Source organism: Clarias gariepinus, chromosome 17 (genome assembly GCF_024256425.1).
Source record: "Clarias gariepinus isolate MV-2021 ecotype Netherlands chromosome 17, CGAR_prim_01v2, whole genome shotgun sequence".
Classification (NCBI taxonomy): domain Eukaryota; kingdom Metazoa; phylum Chordata; class Actinopteri; order Siluriformes; family Clariidae; genus Clarias; species Clarias gariepinus.
This window is the reverse complement of record NC_071116.1, coordinates 26,034,272-26,052,051: the sequence shown is the minus strand read 5'-3', so window position 1 is coordinate 26,052,051 and position 17,780 is coordinate 26,034,272. Positions and strand designations below refer to the sequence as shown.

At 39.8% G+C, this 17,780-nt stretch overlaps 1 protein-coding gene across 3 annotated transcripts; it reads left to right on the top strand.

Annotated features, from left to right (window-relative positions):
- On the top strand, positions 1 to 10,529 carry slc35e4 (solute carrier family 35 member E4). Of its 3 annotated transcripts, none has more exons than XM_053476184.1 (4): positions 1 to 163; positions 775 to 884; positions 2,133 to 2,740; positions 9,016 to 10,529. In XM_053476184.1, the coding sequence occupies exons 2-4, from the start codon at positions 865 to 867 to the stop codon at positions 10,488 to 10,490; spliced, it is 2,103 nt and encodes a 700-aa protein (XP_053332159.1). In that variant the 5' UTR covers positions 1 to 163; positions 775 to 864; the 3' UTR covers positions 10,491 to 10,529. The 3 variants fall into 3 exon arrangements, with proteins under 3 accessions (XP_053332159.1, XP_053332160.1, XP_053332161.1); XM_053476186.1 differs by lacking the exon at positions 1 to 163 and adding an exon at positions 1,634 to 1,721 and having other exon boundaries at positions 777 to 884; XM_053476185.1 differs by lacking the exon at positions 775 to 884.
- The last annotated feature ends 7,251 nt before the right edge of the window (positions 10,530 to 17,780 follow it).

Genomic DNA, 17,780 nt, shown 5'->3' with positions numbered 1-17,780 from the left:
CGGGCAGTTCCAGTCAGGATTAAAAGTGCGCAGGCTGGGCGTCAGCTGTAGCTTTGTAACACACCACGCAGCTGCTTTGACAATAACAGGCTCGGTGTCTCTCCATCACCGCGCCGGCAGGGACACCGGACACTCGTCCCGCTTCCACAGAGCCGCACACGGGGTAAGGTTATAGACAGACATCTCGCTCGGGTTCATCGGGTCAGAACGAGGTGATTATAAGCTCGTGTAAATGGAGGTTTTGCTGTTTTCTTAAAGCTGCGCAGCCTAAAAAGGGCTGAGTGTTGTAATGTAGATTATTAACGTTAACGCTCAAAGTCGCACTGTCATGTTCGTATGTAGGGTTTGTTGTTTATTAATAATGATACGAACGTGTTATTACACTACAGGGTTTGTATAATGAGATCTTCATTGTGATGAGGTGCTTTTCCCCTATCCGGGATCATAACACAGAGCGCCAAGCGTATATAATTACAATAACACATCATGATAATGGGTTTTAGCGTTTATTTTATTTAAAATCAATATACATTATACATTTATTTGTATAAACAGATTTATCTTGCTGATTTTAATCCCCGTTCTCTCTCCGCGGTGAGTGTGTGTATTAATATGGACCTGAGATGGTACAGTCCAGTGTAGGGGTGTGAGGAGAGTTTAATGTTTATTGTGTGTTTACTGGTCACAGGCCAGGCAAAATCTTTTATTTTCCTAGTGATAGTCTGGTATTGGTCGTTGTGTGAACGTTAGAACAGATTTATGTATTTAATTTAGGACGTTTGAAGTGTTTTATTGAGAGCTGACCCCCCCCCGCACGGAGGAAGTAGAGTGGTATGTTCTGCGGTCAGGCTGTAGGGGGCGTGAATGAGTCCTCCTGACTGCAGGTATATCCTAATGCTTTGTGTTAAAGCCTTCTTATTATCTATCTATGATCAGCCATAATATTATGACCACCTGCCTAATATTGAGTAGGTCACTTATTAACCTTTCCTAGCTATCCTCAGTCTGATCCACACTAGCACCTCTAATGGATCGGACTACGCGGGCCAGCCTTCGCTTCCCCCATGACACTGTCGCCAGTCCTTCCTTGGATCATTTTAATATGACCTGACCTCTGTAGCCTGAACACGTCCCACAAGACCTAGAGTTTTGGACTTGCTCTGACCTGAGTCCTCTAGCCATCACAGTTTGTCTGTTCTCACAGTAGCTACATTTTCATTATCTCGTTATAATGGTGGCTGGGATATATTAGGCAGGATTTTTCCCTGAAGTTGATGTGTTGGAAGCAGACAGAATGGACCAGAGTAAGGATTTGATTGACTTGACTGGCTAGAGGACTGGGTCTGAGCAAGTCCAAAACTGCAACTCTTGTGGCATGTTCCTGGACTGCAGAAAGATCAGGGTATATCAATTTTAATTGAGTGGCGACTGGGTCATTCATGAGTGGCCAAGGCTTACTGATGCACATGGGGAGCGAATGCTGGCCCGTGTAGTCCGATCCAATAGAGGCGCTGGCGAAGATCAGACTGAAGGAAAGGTTAATGTTGGTTCATTACTGTTACGGTGCCAAAAGCAGCCCTAGTTAATATTAAGTGGGTGGTCATATGGTTTGTGACTTTGTGTGTTTGTACAGGTAGCTCCATCACAGGAGTGTCACAGGTGCTCCTCATTCAATATAACAGTAGGCAGCATCATCAGCACCTCTTATTTCAAACTCTGAGGTAATAATATATCAGCAAAAACATTAGATCAGCGTGAGGTAATTGTAGCATGTAGGTGTCAGGATTTGCACTAAATGTACTGGTATGTCTAGACAGATGTTTCCTTTCACTTTGCAATATCAAGAAACACGGAGTTGATTGGTTGTAACTTGAGCTGGAGCTCAGTTTAAGAGAATTGAATTGGCTTACACATTGGTCCTACACATTTTAGTGTTTTTCATGTCTCTATAGACACCAGATTCAATTATCACCTAATTAACAGTCCACACTTGTTAAAAGATGCATGTCAGAGCTTGGGACACACTTAAGTCGTATGAGACAAAAGGTATTCCCAAGACCAGGGAACCTGTGCCTTAAAAAATGAACATTATGATTTTCCCTCACAAATTCAAGGTGTGTTTTCATCAACAGAGCCGAAGATGACGCGAACATGATCAGTGCCGATGATGGCCTTTCCAAAAACCAGGAGACCCGGGACACCGGGTGGAGGAAGATGCGTCCGTCCGAAACGCTGCACCTTCTGTCAGCCGTGGTGGTGTGGCTGGTCACGGGAACCACCATCTCCAGCCTGAACAAATGGATCTTTGTGGTGTACAACTTCAGATACCCGCTCCTCCTGTCGGCTCTGCACATGCTCACGGCTATAGTCGTAGGAGTCATAAAGTACTGGTTTGTCCAAAACCATGGCGTGGCAGAGCAGGACCTGACCCCCAGTGCCAAATGTAAAGTGTTCCTGCTGAGCCTGACCTTCTGCGCCAGCATCGCCTTTGGAAACATCGGTCTCAACTACGTACAGCTGTCCTTCGCGCAGATGATCTACACCACCACGCCGATCTTCACTCTGGCGATCTCGTCTCTGGTGCTTGGCGAGCAGCACCACGTCCTCAAATACACCGCCATGATGCCCATATGCCTCGGGGCTTCGTTCAGCATCATGGGCGAGGTTCAGTTTGATCAGAAGGGTTGTCTGTTCGTGCTTGCTGCCACAATGCTCCGGGGTGTCAAGAGCATCCAGCAGAGTGAGTATGAAAACCTTAATGAGTCAATGTTTGAGAATGTAACGAAATTACCTTCGCAACAAGAGGTTTAGAGTGTTTTAGGTTTGGCACATGTTCCATGCTCTATTGATCTGTATTCTTAGAAATTAGGCAAAATTCAGGAATACAGTATATTTAAGCAAATACTTTTTCACTGCAGCACTGTAGCTGAAAACATTACATCTTCAGGATTTGCATAAAGATGTCATAAGTGTTTATTTAGGATGTGGTTGTAGCAAAGATGTACACACAGACACACCCACCCACCTACACACACACACACACACACACACACAATATGCCGTCATTGCTCATGTGAGCGCCATATTTACTTCAGCGAGGCTTCCTGCCTGAAGCGCTGTTATTTTTTAAACCCAGCTCTCAGTGTAAAGTTTCTTACTGGACGTTCTTTTCTGGGACACGCCTTGTCCAGGAACGGAAGGTGACTCACACCAGGAGCTAATTTTTTCCCTTTCCAAAAGAATAAAACCACATTTTCGTGGTCGTGACGTCCCAGACATGTGTTTAAGGTGCTCGTGGAATCTTTTATCCAGAGACACAGGGCATAGCACATCTGGATTTAGACTAAGGGAGTCATAGAGTCGCGCCGTGTGACGGATAGATTCATTCATGGAAGACGTGTCTACGTTGTGGTCGAGTATGCAAACACACTGAGTCATCGATCTGATGACTAAAACAGATCCAGTGTGTGAAAAAGAAACACACATAGATAAATAACGTGGATCCAAACCAGAAACCAGGAAGAGTAGTGCTTACAGAAATATCCCAGTTCAAAAGGTAAACAAGAAGGAAAAAAACAACTGGTAAACTTGTAAACAAATAATCGAAGTTGCTTCCTTTTGCTAAGGAATTTTTATGTAGTGTTATAGCCACGCCCAATATTTTTAACAAACTCGTGTTTATGGACCATGCAAGTCAGTCAGTACTTAAGTGCTCACAAAACATGACATCACAGCACTTGTGGATTCTTGCTTCTGATTGGTCAGGAGGTGTTGGCTAAAAAATCAAACCAATTTTCCTAGCACGTGATTGTTTCGTAGACACTCCACAGAAACAGAATAAAAGTCCCTCTAAGGAATTGCCAAGGAGGAGACCAAGTTTAGATTTAGACCTTTCCCGGAACAACTTCTGTAACTTAAGCGATAAGAGGAACTAACATGCTTCATGGACATTCCATATCATTCCACATTGCTATAAATGGATGAAAGGTTGTTTGAGGCACATACAGTTCGAGAGAGTTACAGTATATACCAGAGACAGATTGCTTTCAGCTGAACTTCATGATGTTAAGTGGTCCTCAAGAATGTAATTAAACCAGTGTTTTACACACACACACACACACACACACACACACACACACACACACACATATATTTAAAAAGCCGAGGGCGACAGTGGCGAGGAAAAACTCCCTGAGATGGTAATGGTCAACAAACCTGAGTGATAAATGAGAGTAGGGAAGACAAAATTAAATTTACAAAATTGCTTGATTAAATAAATAGTTTTTTAGCCTGGACTTAAACACTGAGACACTGAGAGTCCCGAACACTATTTAGAAGGCTATTCCATTACTTTGGGATTTGTCAGAAAAAGCTCCGCCCCCTGCTGTAGTTTTCATAATAAGTGGTACTGACAAGCAGCCTGCATCCTTTCATCGAAGTAGGCGTGGCGGATCATAATACACTAGCAGTTTACTCAGATACTGCCGCGCAAGACCATTTAATGCTTTATACGTCAAAAGTAGTACTTTTAAATCGATGTGAAATTTCACAGGGAGTCAATGCAGCGTGGATAACATAGGGGTGATGTGCTCATATCTTCTGGTTCGAGTGAGGACTCTCGCTGCTGCATTCTGGACTAACTGAAGCTTGTTTATGCACCTAGTTGAACAACCAAACAGTAACGTTACAATAGTCCAACCTAGAGGTGATAAAAGCATGAACTAGTTTTTCTGCATCATTTAGTGACTATATATTTCTTATCTTGGCAATATTTCTGAGGTAAAAGAATGCTATCCTGGAAATATTATCTACATGAGCTTCAAATGAAAGACAGGGATCTATATTCACACCGAGGTCTTTCACTGTTGCACTTAATAGAACAGAAAGGCCATTTAAAGTTAGTGTGATCTAAAATCTTGCTTCTAGCTGCATGCGGTCCTATGACTAGAACTTCTGTCTTATCAGGATTAAGCAGAAGGAAGTTAATTAGCATCCAGTCTCTAATATCCTTTACACATTGTCCAACTTTAGCATGCACATCTGAAACACGTCTATTCACACACTGCATGTTACAGAAAAAGGCGAGCTTGAAAACATCATGTTTTAAAAGGAGGAGTAAAGACACATGGGATTTTTCTTTGCATTGATCTAATTAACCCAGAACCTCAGGCTTTAGAGTTGACTTTTAGGTTACAAGAAAGAAAGTAGAATTAGATCAGACCATGCTTTTGTTTATTTATTTTTTTAATGCAAAACTCTTAGAATTTTCCTTTGATCTTTAAGTATTGAAGTAGTGAGACGATCAGACTTAAATAAGCTATTTTTTAAATTTGCAGAATAATATTTAGGTGTTTATTAAGTTTAAATATCTTAAAGGCTGACAAAAGGGCTGTGTGTTTGTGGGTGTTTGGGAAACACCCAGTGACATCATCAGAGCGGGCGACGGCCAAAATGACTAACGTTAATGAATAAACATTAATTAATTGAATTAAAAAATTTAACTTGTTATGGACCGATGTTTGTTTTGAACCATATTTTTCTGTAGCTCTCATATCTGTTAACTTGCACACCACAAGAGGGCGCACTTACAGTTTAAGCAATGCACGATATTGGACGTTGTATTTTTTAGGAGCTGAGGATAGAGATCAAGCTGTATCTGATAGCCTTATTGCTTTTTAAAATATTTATGCTTTTTAAACTATTTTGCTTCCTGAATGTAGTCCTTATAACTCGCGTGTTGGGATTGTGCCACTAGAACTGTAAAAAAGAAAAGAATAGCAGTTTGTTACCATTACTCAATAATGATTAATTCATTATAAATTGACATGTTCAACTATTGGTTAAGAAAAATGTGTGAAATTTGCAACCCTAGTGTCTATATACGGATGTGCAGGGTTTCAGCAGAAATATCTTTTTTTTTTTTTTTTTTAAATATAAAAAAAATATCCCACACACCGACTGTTGTTTTTGCTGCAGGTGTTTTGATTGTGTTTACTGGTGTTTTAGCTACAGTATTGTGGTAATTAATATTTGTGAACCTTAATCAATATTAATAAGAGTAGTAATAGAGAAAAAGATCATTTTTGAATGTTATGTCAAGGTAAAAGTTTAATATGAACATTTCAAATTCAAATTCAAAATCTTTTTTTATTTGTCACATACACAACCAAACAAGTATGATATGCGGCAAAATGCTTATACAGTACTGTACGACTGTCCTGTGACCTCAGATGGAAAGATAGGATAGAACAGAAGGATTCCACTCCAATCCAAAATGCACTAGAAAATAGAATTAAACTAAAGATAAAATTTCTAAAATTTTAATAAAAAAAATTAATTAAAGGAAAAAAATACATTTTTAAAACATAATTTTGACAGAGTTCGTAAATTTTTTTTGTTCAAAGGCTATTTTTAACATTTAAACGTAAAAATGTGAGTGATGTAATCTAAAAGGGCAAATTTTTTGTTTACAAGTAACATTAAAGTTACACGGCCTGGTATGAGCGGGACATTCAGTCGGTTGGGTGGGGGAGTGTCAGGGCACTTTGACACCAAGATTTACCACACAGGTGCAGTCGCAGTAGCAGCTCAGTATGGTAAACCTTAGAGATACTGATCGGAAGGTCAGCAGTTTAAGCCCCAGCTCCACCTTTACCCGTTTAACCCTGTCTGCTTCGGGTGACCCTGAGCTCTGACTGTAGCCTCGTAACAAACCTGGGATATGTGAAGAACAATTTCAGTTCTAGTGACGCCACTTTATATATGATTCCATAATGATTTGCTAATGAGTAGCGAGTATGTGATGATTTTTTTTACAATTTAAACTGTAGTGCCAGAATAAACAAGCAAGGTACTAGCCGTAGCTTATTAAATGCTTTATAATAAAACTGACAAAGAGCTGATTATTAACAATGCTGTTTATCCAAACTCTGTACATTTCCTCATCTAGTGTAATAATATTTTCATAGACTGAGATATAAGGAAGATAACGGTCTGCTTTTTAACAAGCTTGGTTAAGCTGCAGGTCCAATCTCTTCCTGAAGCATGCGTTCAGCTGAGTAAACGTTAACACATTTCATCTGGGTCGACGTGGTAGTGTCACCTTTCAGTGGGTTATTTTTGCAGGCTTGTTGACGGTCTGTATGTTGTACCCTGAGGTCACTGTGGAGTTTCTGTTTATTTCCGATTTCCTTCACTAAATATATGTACCCACTGCACAGATGGTACTGTGTGGATTATAAGTCACACCAGAGCATTTTTTTTACCAAAACATGGCTGAATTCTCATGTTTAATTGGTCAGAAGATGTGTAATATTTTTATGTTTTAGGTGTAGGTTTGTATTAACGTGGTCTTTTTAATACATAGTAACATCTCATACACAGTATTTGTATTTACATTTATGGCATTTAGCAAACACTCTTATCTCTAGAGTAATTTACATTTCATCTCATTACTTTTTCAAGGGCCTAACAATGGCAGCCTTATGGTGCTGGAACCTTCTGATCTGTAGTCCAGTGCCTTAATCACTGAGCTACCCGTGCCCATGGTATGGCGGATGCTCTGCTCTTTTGATTCATGCACATTCTAATTACTCTTAAAGTAATAAATAATGAATTATAATAAACTAATAGGGCTGCACAGTGGCTTAATGGTTAGCACTGTCACATGGAGTTTTCATGTTCTCCTCGTGCTTGCTGGGTTTCCTCCCACAGTTCAAAGACATGCAGATTAGGCTAATTGGCGTTCCCAAATTGCTCCTAGTGTGTGATTGTTGATTGGAGTCCTACCACAGTCGTACAAAATGGGAATAAATACAATTGTCCCCATTGGACTCCTGTGATCACCATTGGTTTCCATGGTCCCTAGTTGAACTACAGAGGTTTTTAGATGGATGGATGGAATAAACTAATAGTATGTGAGTTCTTCATTAAGTCTTTAAAACAGAGGAGTTTATGCATGCAAGAGTATGCTGGTGAGGAAATGACTGTTATGACTAGCTACTATAACTTAAACACCAATCAGCCATAACCTTAACAGATTAACACTGATCAACAACTATACACTAGCAAATTGTTGACAGGATCAAAGAAACCCAAATCTCACCCATTCCTGCGGAAACCAAAGGCCAGACCGTTCAGTTCAATCCCACTATAAAGCCAGTGAAGCACAAATTGCTGGCGAAAGTAAATGCTGGCTATGACACCAGAACACCCAATTCACCGCAGCCCACTGTGCACAGGGAACAGTAGGCAAAGAGCCCAAAGCTGCTGCCCTAGCCTTTAAACTTCCCAGATCCCAATCTGATTAAGTACTCCTGGGATGCACTGGACAAACTAGTCCGATCAACAGAGGCCCTATTCTGCAAACCACAGCACCTAGAGTATCTGCTACCAACATCCTGGTGCCAGAGCTGCCATTGTGGCCCAAAGTGGTTATAATGCTAATGTTTTTACTGTCAGAGCTGATTGTTGTATGTTATATCAGGAAGTAACTTGGGTCACAGACCGAATTATATTCATTGATGGGGTTTCTGTAAATTGGTCAGCAATAATGTCTCTACTAGACCTGGTCTACTCATTGGCAAGGCAAAAATAAGCTGGTATCAGCAAGAGTATAACATAAACTAGATCTATGGCCAAATGTAGTGGATGTGGACACCTGCCCGTCACTGTGGTGGAAGAACTTGAGGGTCATGCACAAAGCCCTGCCCAAAATTCCATTGAACACCTTGAACTGGAAATGAAACAGGAGCCTCCTCAACATCAGTGCCTGGTCTCATTAGTACTCTTGTATGATTCTCAATTATTACAAATCCCCACAGCCACACACATGCTCCGAAGTCTAGCGGAAAACTTTCCCAGTAGAGTGGAGGTTATTATAACATGTAAAGGGGGACTAAATAAAGAACAGGAATGTTCAACAAGTAGATGAGCGTGACAGTCAAATGTCCACATAGTTTTGGCCATACATTGCATCTGTATCCTTGTTAACCAGTGTGTTCCTTATATTTTCAGGCATTCTGCTCCAGGAGGAGAAGATCAACTCTGTCTTCCTGCTCTACCTGATGGCCATCCCCAGTTTTTGCATCCTGGCTGTGGCAGCTCTGGTCCTGGAGAACCTGGCTGCTCTTCAGTCGCCCCACCACTACAACAGCCATCTTTGGGGCTTCATTGTGCTCAGCTGCCTGGGCTCTGTGCTCTATAACCTGGCGAGCAGCTCCGTGATCAGCCTGACATCTGCTGTCACACTGCACATCCTGGGCAACCTGAGCGTGGTGGGAAACCTGCTGCTCTCCCAACTGCTCTTCGGTAGCCAGCTTTCAGCACTCAGCTGTGTCGGGGCTGTGCTCACACTCTCTGGCATGATGATTTACCAGAACTCGGACTTCATTGTTGCATACATGGACTCACGACGTTCAAAAACCTCAAATGGTAAGATCTGCAACAGTGAGGCAGAACATTATTTAGGATGCACCTATGAAAGGTCTTCAAGCCTGGATCTGTCCCAGGAGCCATCTTCTTCCTCTGAAATTTGCCATTCTCCTGATCCATCTTTAGAACAGTATGATGATTTTGAACCATGGGAAGAACTCGATCCTGTTCTAGAATCATCCCCAGAACTGTGCCATGACCTAGAACCACCTTCAGAATTTAAAGGTCTAGAACCCCCCTTAGAACTAGACCATGGTTCAGAACCGTCCTTAAGACATGTGCAAGACCCAAAAACATCCACAAAACTAAACCCAGATTTAAAACTAACCCTAGAACTAGTCTATGACCAAGAACCATCTTCACAAGACTACAAGCTAGAACCAACCTCAGAACTAGTACATCTCCTAGACTTATTTTTAGAACCAGTTCATGACCTACAACCATCCATAGGACTAGTCTGTGATTTACAACCATCAGTAGATTTAGTCCATGACCTTCAACCATCTTCAGAACTAAGCCAGGACCTAGAACAATCTTCAGACTTAGTCCAGGACGTAGAACCATCTTCAGAACTACTCCATGACCTAGAACCTTTATCACAACAAGACCATGGTCTTGAACCATTTTCAGAACTAAACCATGAGCTAGAACCAACCTTGGAATTATTTCATCGCCCAGTCCTGAAGCTAGAACAATCCTCAGAACTAGCTCATAACCTAGAACCATTGCCAGAAATACTTCATGACCTAGAACCATCATCACGACAAGATTATGGTCTAGAATCCTTTTCAGAACTAGACCATGACCATTTAAACCAACCTCCAGCACTGAACAATGACAGAGAACCATCCTCACTACTCAACCATGATTTAGAACCACCTCTAGCACTAGACCATGCTCATGACTTTGTCCATGAACCGCATGAGTCACCATCTCGAGAACCCACTTTTGAAGGCCAAAGGGACACTGAACCAACAGCAAATGTAGAGCTGCCTTCAGAACTAGCTCTAAGACCTGACACGAGGACAGAGGCGAGGTTCCACCAAAAAATGGACTGAAGACAGAAGGACACACTGCTTACACAAGTGATTGTCCTTTCTCACATGGCGCTTCAATGAATCTTATCTGGACACATACAGTAGACACTCCTTTTTGCACAAACATGGTGCTGGTGTTTGTTCAGGAATTTTCCCAGGTTTGGAAACCTTTATGAGTGCGTGACATAGAAATAACCATTGTGGGTCATGTGCTGCTTTTGTTGTCGTCATGATGACAACATGACCTCCATATTCATGCTACTTAATGCAGCTTTTGGTTATATTCAGCCAGCTGGCGACTTGGTGAAAAGGAAAAAAGGAAGCACAGAACGGTTCCATTAGCACCAGCACAAGTTTGCTTGGATAAGTGCTACAGTACGTTTTGAACCACAGTACCGATACTTTCTCACTGTGCCAATACGTTTCAATTAACTCCAAGCTCTCAACGCTCTGAGAATTTTTGTATTACCTCAATTTCGGTTAAATACACACCGTTTGGCACAACACTCCTGCGGGAATGCTGATCTTTATCTCCTCCACTGTGAAGCCTCAACCCAGGTGTCTAAAGGATTCTGGGTGCCACCGCCATTCAGCAGGTTCAGCTGTGGACCGCTCATGCACTTTTTTTTTTTTGGTTTTTCTTTCTTGTCAAAACAAAACTTAGTTGATAAAAATGAAGAAACGATCACATTGGTGGTTTCGATGTAATGTTTGTTTCGCTCTGATCATCCGGAAGGCAGCTCTCGTATGTCAGGTGTTTGTTGCTGGGTATTTTTACCTTACGATTACGTTTACATAAAATGCACACTGGTGAAATCATCTCCATTTTTGTTTAGTTTACTGTAATGACATGGACATATAGGAAAACTGACAAGTCTCATTTGTGTGTGCAAAAGAAAAAAAAAACTTAGATAAAATTAATTGACTTAATGGAAGTCTATTTCAATTACTAAATTGTCTTACACTCACTTCAGATGATTTAGTACGTCCATAATTTTCCTAAAACAGCTTGTTTTTGTTTATATACCACAATTAATCATTTGTCAAGGGATAACAATTATTTATTAAACTTTTAGAGACAACTTTTGTTTTTATATATATATGTTTTTTTAGATTTCATGTTGTGGAACCTTCATGGGACAAGTCTGTTCCTGTTAACGCGTGATTGTAACATTATCCGTTACTGTATGATGTCCTGAAGACTCTCCTGTGACAGAAAACTTATAAAACTGACATTGGAGACTCCTTCTTTAAAAGGATAAATGAACATCTCCTTATAGAAAACTTAACTACGTTTACTATAGGAGTTCCTGCGATCAAGCGTAAAAATCATATTGGAAAAGCGCCCATTTATTTTAACTTGATCTGACCCTGATGCAAATCACTACTGTCTGAAATGCTGTTTTAGAGAAATTATCGACACGTCATGACCAATCAGATTCGAGAATTCAATAATGATGCTGTATGGGCTAAAATAGCAGACGCATTTAACAAAGTTAAATTGCAAATTGAAATGAAACCATACTATTAACAGCTTTGCACTCGTGGCAAGGGGCGGGGCTAAGAGGGGCGTGTCCTCAGCAATAAGTGGCATGATTTTATTTTTAAACGATGTTTTGAATTCTGTTTTGAAATTTTAAAAGTATCCAAACAAACAACAAACAACCGTCCTCTAAACCTAAAAAAGTGATTGTTAAAGACGGCTGTGTGACCTTCATGACTGCATCAGCAAGTCTGAGTGAGATCACTGAAGAACAGGAAGTGGTTAGAGACTGAAGTGAAATGTTCAGTGTAAGAAGAAAATACTTGGTGTGAAATAGACTTCCATTATGGCAAAGCTATAGAACTGACTGCTGATGTCGTTACTCGCTATAGAAGAGGTGGAGCATGTTATATAATCCTCATCATGAGGTTTTATTATTAGATCTGTCCTGGGTCTCGGAGGACACGCACATGTCTTTAGCACAGCCAGAATGGACACCAGAGTCACAGAAATGGCTCAGTGTCATCCCTCAAAAGTTGTTTTGTTTGTGATTTTTATTTTTTTTTTGTCATGCTTTACCTTGTTGTACATGTGTGTGTGTGTGTGTGTGTGTGTGTGTGTGTGTTACTCAGTATTACTGCTGATGTTTTCTGGGATTTTTCCTTCTGTATTTGATACTCAGAGAGCAACACCAGTAGAGGTCATATAATCGAATCAGAGTTCACTGTACAGTTACACACTCACTGCTGCACATATGTCGTCCTCTGCTGGACGGAAAGTAGAAGTTATTTTTATTTATTTTGGCATTTTATTTAATGTAAATTTAAATTTTCATTACAGGTTAAAACCACATCGAATTAGTTACATTATGTGATGTGCCAATCGTTTGTTATAACGTATGAAGAGTTTCATTCCAAAATAGTGTATTCATTTTTTTGGTGGTGATTATTAATTTTAAAATTAATCTACTGGAAAAGTATTCCATATCATGAGCATGTGTAAGGACGTGTATACATCTACGTTATGATATCTAAACAAATGGATTTTGCCAAACTGAAATATATCAGAAACAATAATGCAGTGTGCATGCAGGCTAGCCCTCAGGGTCTTTAAACCTCAAGTCTCTTTAAGGGGTTTCTGGCACATCTTCAATACAATTAGTTAAAGAAATTGGTCCTGAAGACGTCTGGGGTGTGAACTCCTTTAAGGCTTTATGGACGTCCCCGAGAGGTTGTTAGTCCTAAGGACGTTCTGCGTTCTGCGCCTGCTGGGAAGGAGTAAAGATATCTGCTGGACTTTTACAGAAAATAAATAATCAGTAATAATGAGAAATCTGGTATTTATTTTTAGATCATTATGTGCATTACGGTTTATACGGAATAGTCTGCAGTATCAGTGAGGTTGGGATAGGATCATGCGTTCCACTCGCTGAATGTTCACGGGAACACATGATCCTTGAAAATTGACAGATTTATGTTTTATCATATTGATTTATGTTTTTTTTTCATTCATTTAATTTTTTAAATATTTTCTTTTTAGAAAGATTTTGTTACAATTCTAAACAAACGTAGCAAATACTAACTTTGCTTGTACCACACAGGATGTTGTGCTGCCTGCCAATGTATGCATAGTTTAGAGGGCACCTGACATATACAGTCAAACCTTGGATTGCGAGCATAATTAATTGTTGTACATTAAAGCACTCATATATCAAAGCAGTCAAAGCGTACATATACTACAGTACTTGTATGGCAAGGCCGCACACGTTTAACATGTTAAATTTTATATTTTTATTTTCCTCATCTTGCAAAACTTGCAGACCAAGTAACTTGCAGTCCAAGGTTCCACTGTATACAATGAGTCCCTGACGTACAAACAATCGAGTTACGAACGGACTGCGGATCTACGAACATTCGTAGATGCAAATAAATTGCGGCAGTAGCTCACGTGTATTGTACAAAACAATACACACTGCAGTGCACCAGATTTAAATATTTACAATTATATACAATATTTTTAGTGTGTAAGTGAATGTACAAAATGTTTAAAATCCAGTATATTGTATGTGTGCGTGTGTTCGATTTCATAGAAAATGCCTGTCCTTTAAAGCTGTCCCGAGCTGTAAAGTGCTCGCCCTTTCTTCCGGAGATTGCAAGTTCGATTCCCGGATGATGCTGTAACCTCTCGCAGCCGGAGGTCAAGAGAGAGCTGATTGGCCGATCTCTTTCAGAGGTGATGAGAGGTAGTTAGTGCTCTTCAGGAGCATCTGTAAGCTCACGCAAGCGGAAGGTGCAGATAGCGCTGTCCTCTGAGCGTGCCTCCGAGTGTGCTACGTGTGCTACGCCCAATGCGTTAGAAAAGATGCAGTCGGCTGGCGTCACTTGGTTCGAAGGAAACACGTGATAGTCTTTCTGACTAAGTGGAAAATCCTTAACGAAACAGAATTCACAGTCTGTAACAGCTCTGAGACCAGCTCTGAGACTGTTCAAGCATGCAGTAAACTCGTTGTCCTTCTCCGGACATCTCTCTGGGCTCCATTTTAATGAGGTCAGCTAACAGGATTCCCCTCGTGATTTATAGGCGCAGTATCATAAGAGTATAATGAGTGTAATAATGCAAAACAAAACCCTAAACCTGTGCGTTTATTTTTCAATTTTCATGCTTTACATTGTATATTTGTGTCAAAGGTGTATAAGACTCACTTTGTTGGATGATGATTGAACGAATCCGACTTACGAACATGCTCCTGGAACAGAACTCGTTCATAAGTCGGGGACTTATTGTAAATGAAATATTAATTTTAAATAAAAGAACAGCTTTTGGAGACATTGTGGAGATAAATGAATCGGCACACAAAAGAATAAGAAATCCTTGAAAAACAGGAGCTTTGTGTCTAGTCACATTTTCTTAAAAAAACAAAAAAAACATAGTGGTGCCTGGCAACCGTCCGCTCATGTCTCTGACTCAGTGTTTACACCTCCTCAGCTAAACGTGACTTTATTGTGGATTTGCTGTGAGTGATTAGTTTAGAGAGAAATACCTCATTATTATTATTATTATTATTAATATTTTACATAATAAAGCATTCTCAGTCACACGGTCACAAATAAACAGCCTACCAATAAAAAAGCAATAGTACAAGCCGTCATGAGAATGAATGATAATTAGTTTCTTATTTTTTCATCAGTGGATTGTTGTCCTTTCTTTTTATCAGCCCTTGATTTTTTTCTTGTTCAATAGCACACTGTTGATCCTGCTTGTCTCTACAGCTTCATCTGTCTGTCACTTGTAACTCTTTTTCGTTAACAGATCATCGATTGTCTTTTTTTTTTGTTTTGTTGACTAAGTTTAGTGACACAGACTGCCTGTGTTTAGTGTGTAGAAAAAGAGCACGATGTGGATTAGAGTAGAGTTTCTCAATCCAGAATGTCCTCTTTCAGCTACACACACACACACACACACACACACACACACAAACTGCTACAAGGGTTGGCAGAAGTTTTTTTTTTTTTTTAATAGCCCCACTTCCACCAGGGTTCACATGTCCAGAACATGTCCTTTTAAGGAACCAGAAGGGTTCCACCAGTGGTTTTCAGGAAAGGAAGTTACAGAACACTTCTTAGGACTGAATGTCTCTTGAACTGTTTCGAACAGTTCTGGATCTTTTCCAAAAAACCTTTTAGTTCAGGAACCAAATATGTCTGAAACTTTGCAATACCTAAAAAATTTCTGAAGTTTTTTTTTTCAGGAATGGAAGTGTTCTTGAACATTTCATTTTTACAAACTGAAGACCTTCAGATCTTTCTTTTGAGAAATCTCAAAACATTTTGTTTAGGAACTGAAGAATATTGAAACTTTTTTCACCAATCTGGAACGCATTTCGGAAACAAACGCTCAATTTCTGCAATTATTTTGCAGAACATTGTTTCAGAAAAAGAGAGGAATTTAGGAAACCTTTTTAGGACCTGAAACGTTTTTGGAATGTAGGAGTTCTGCACTTTTGTTTTTCAGGAAATGAAAATTCAGAACCAGTAATCCTGAACCATTTTCTGTACCCAAAGAGTTTTGTAATCTTTTATTTCAGTTTTTCCAATGTAAGAGTACCAGAATATTTTTTAGGAGTTGAGTTCTGGAACCTTTTTCAGGAGCTGATGCATTACAGAAATCAGAATAACAAGACTTTTTTTTTTTTTTTTAGGAATGGAATAGTTCCATTTTTTTCAGACTCTGAAGTGTCCCAGAATGTATTTTAGAATGTATTTCTGAATCATTCTGACGTCATTTACAGAACATGTTACAGAAAAAAAATTATTTCAGAATTGTCCTGTTCAAGAACTCCCCAGTTCCTGAATTAGTTTCTTAATGAGGCTGTTTTTTTTTGTTTTTTTTGGCTGTTGTGTAAATATGATGTTAACACACTAACACTCCAGTCTCCCTTCAAACATTCTACATTCTTGCTCTTGTAGACTCTTTATTTGAGGAAAATTAAGTGACCATGTCCATTGATAAAAACTCTAGAGAAATAAAACAGAATTGAATTATGCTGATGGGCGAAGTTGTGAAATTGATCAGTCAGTGAATGTGAATATGATAAACTCCACGCACCAACATTTTGTTTTTTAAAAACACTGTTTTAACATCAGTCCTGTTTCCTCTCGTGGACATGCACCTGAAGCCCACGTGTTCCTAACGAGCGAATGTTAATGGAAATGTGGACATGTGGACACGTGGACTGGATTGAGAAACTCTCTGCACAATATTGCACCTAGTGACTTTAAGACAAGCTGTCTCCTCTGTGAGTGTACTACAGCTGCTGTGTGTACTACGTTTCTCCTGTCACTAAAATTGTAAAATGTAAATAATTTTTATGATATTTTATGTGTTTTACAATCCTGGAAAGGCTGACTAAATAAACATGGTTATTTAAGGATATCACAAGTCTCTTGTCATACTTTCTCATATCTTTGTTCTTCCATTTATGGTCTTTGGCACATGCCCTTATCCTTAGCCAGAGCTGCGTTTATCTCATTTACACAGCTGAGCAGTTGAGGGCCTTGCTCAGGGGTGCAGCACTTGTGCCATGGCAGTGCTGCGATTTGGGCTTACAACCTCCCTATCAGTCCAACATCGAAATTCTGAGCTACCACTTTTTTTTTTTAATATAAACTGACTGTTTTTTTTTCACACATAAGCACTAGTTATTATAGTTATAGTACAAATAGTTATTAGCTATTTTATTGGAATTACATCATGGTAAACACACAGACTTCTTTAAAAAGAGATGCTTCTTGCATAGATCCATGATGGATTTAATGTACATTTGTTTCCCTAATCAGCAGAGACTCTCTTTCATTCTTGTTTTTCTAGAGTAACATACAATTTACATCTCAATATCATTAAACGATTCAAAACTGTCAGTGAGTAAACTGCGATATTATTTAAAGCTGTTTGACTTTCTCTGCTTTAAAACAAGTGATTTATCCAATCAGATAATTAATAACCTTCACTGAACTTGACTGAATTAAGTGTGTTAGTGTAGGAAAACATGAGACAGTGGCAGAGCATCATTACTAGAGGTAAAATGTATTAAATGCTTTTTAAGAGCTTTGTAGGGCAGCATGCTGGTGTAGTGGTTCGCACTGCGACCTTGCACTTCCAGGTTCTGGGTTTGATTCCCGCTTTGGTTCTATGTTCTTTGAGTTTGCATGTTCTCCCCGTGTTTGGTGGGTTTCCTCTGGCTACTCCAGTTTTCTACTGCAAAGACATGCAGATCAGGCTAGTCTGCGTCCCCAAATTGCCCGACCCCCCCACCCCCCATAACCCTGTAT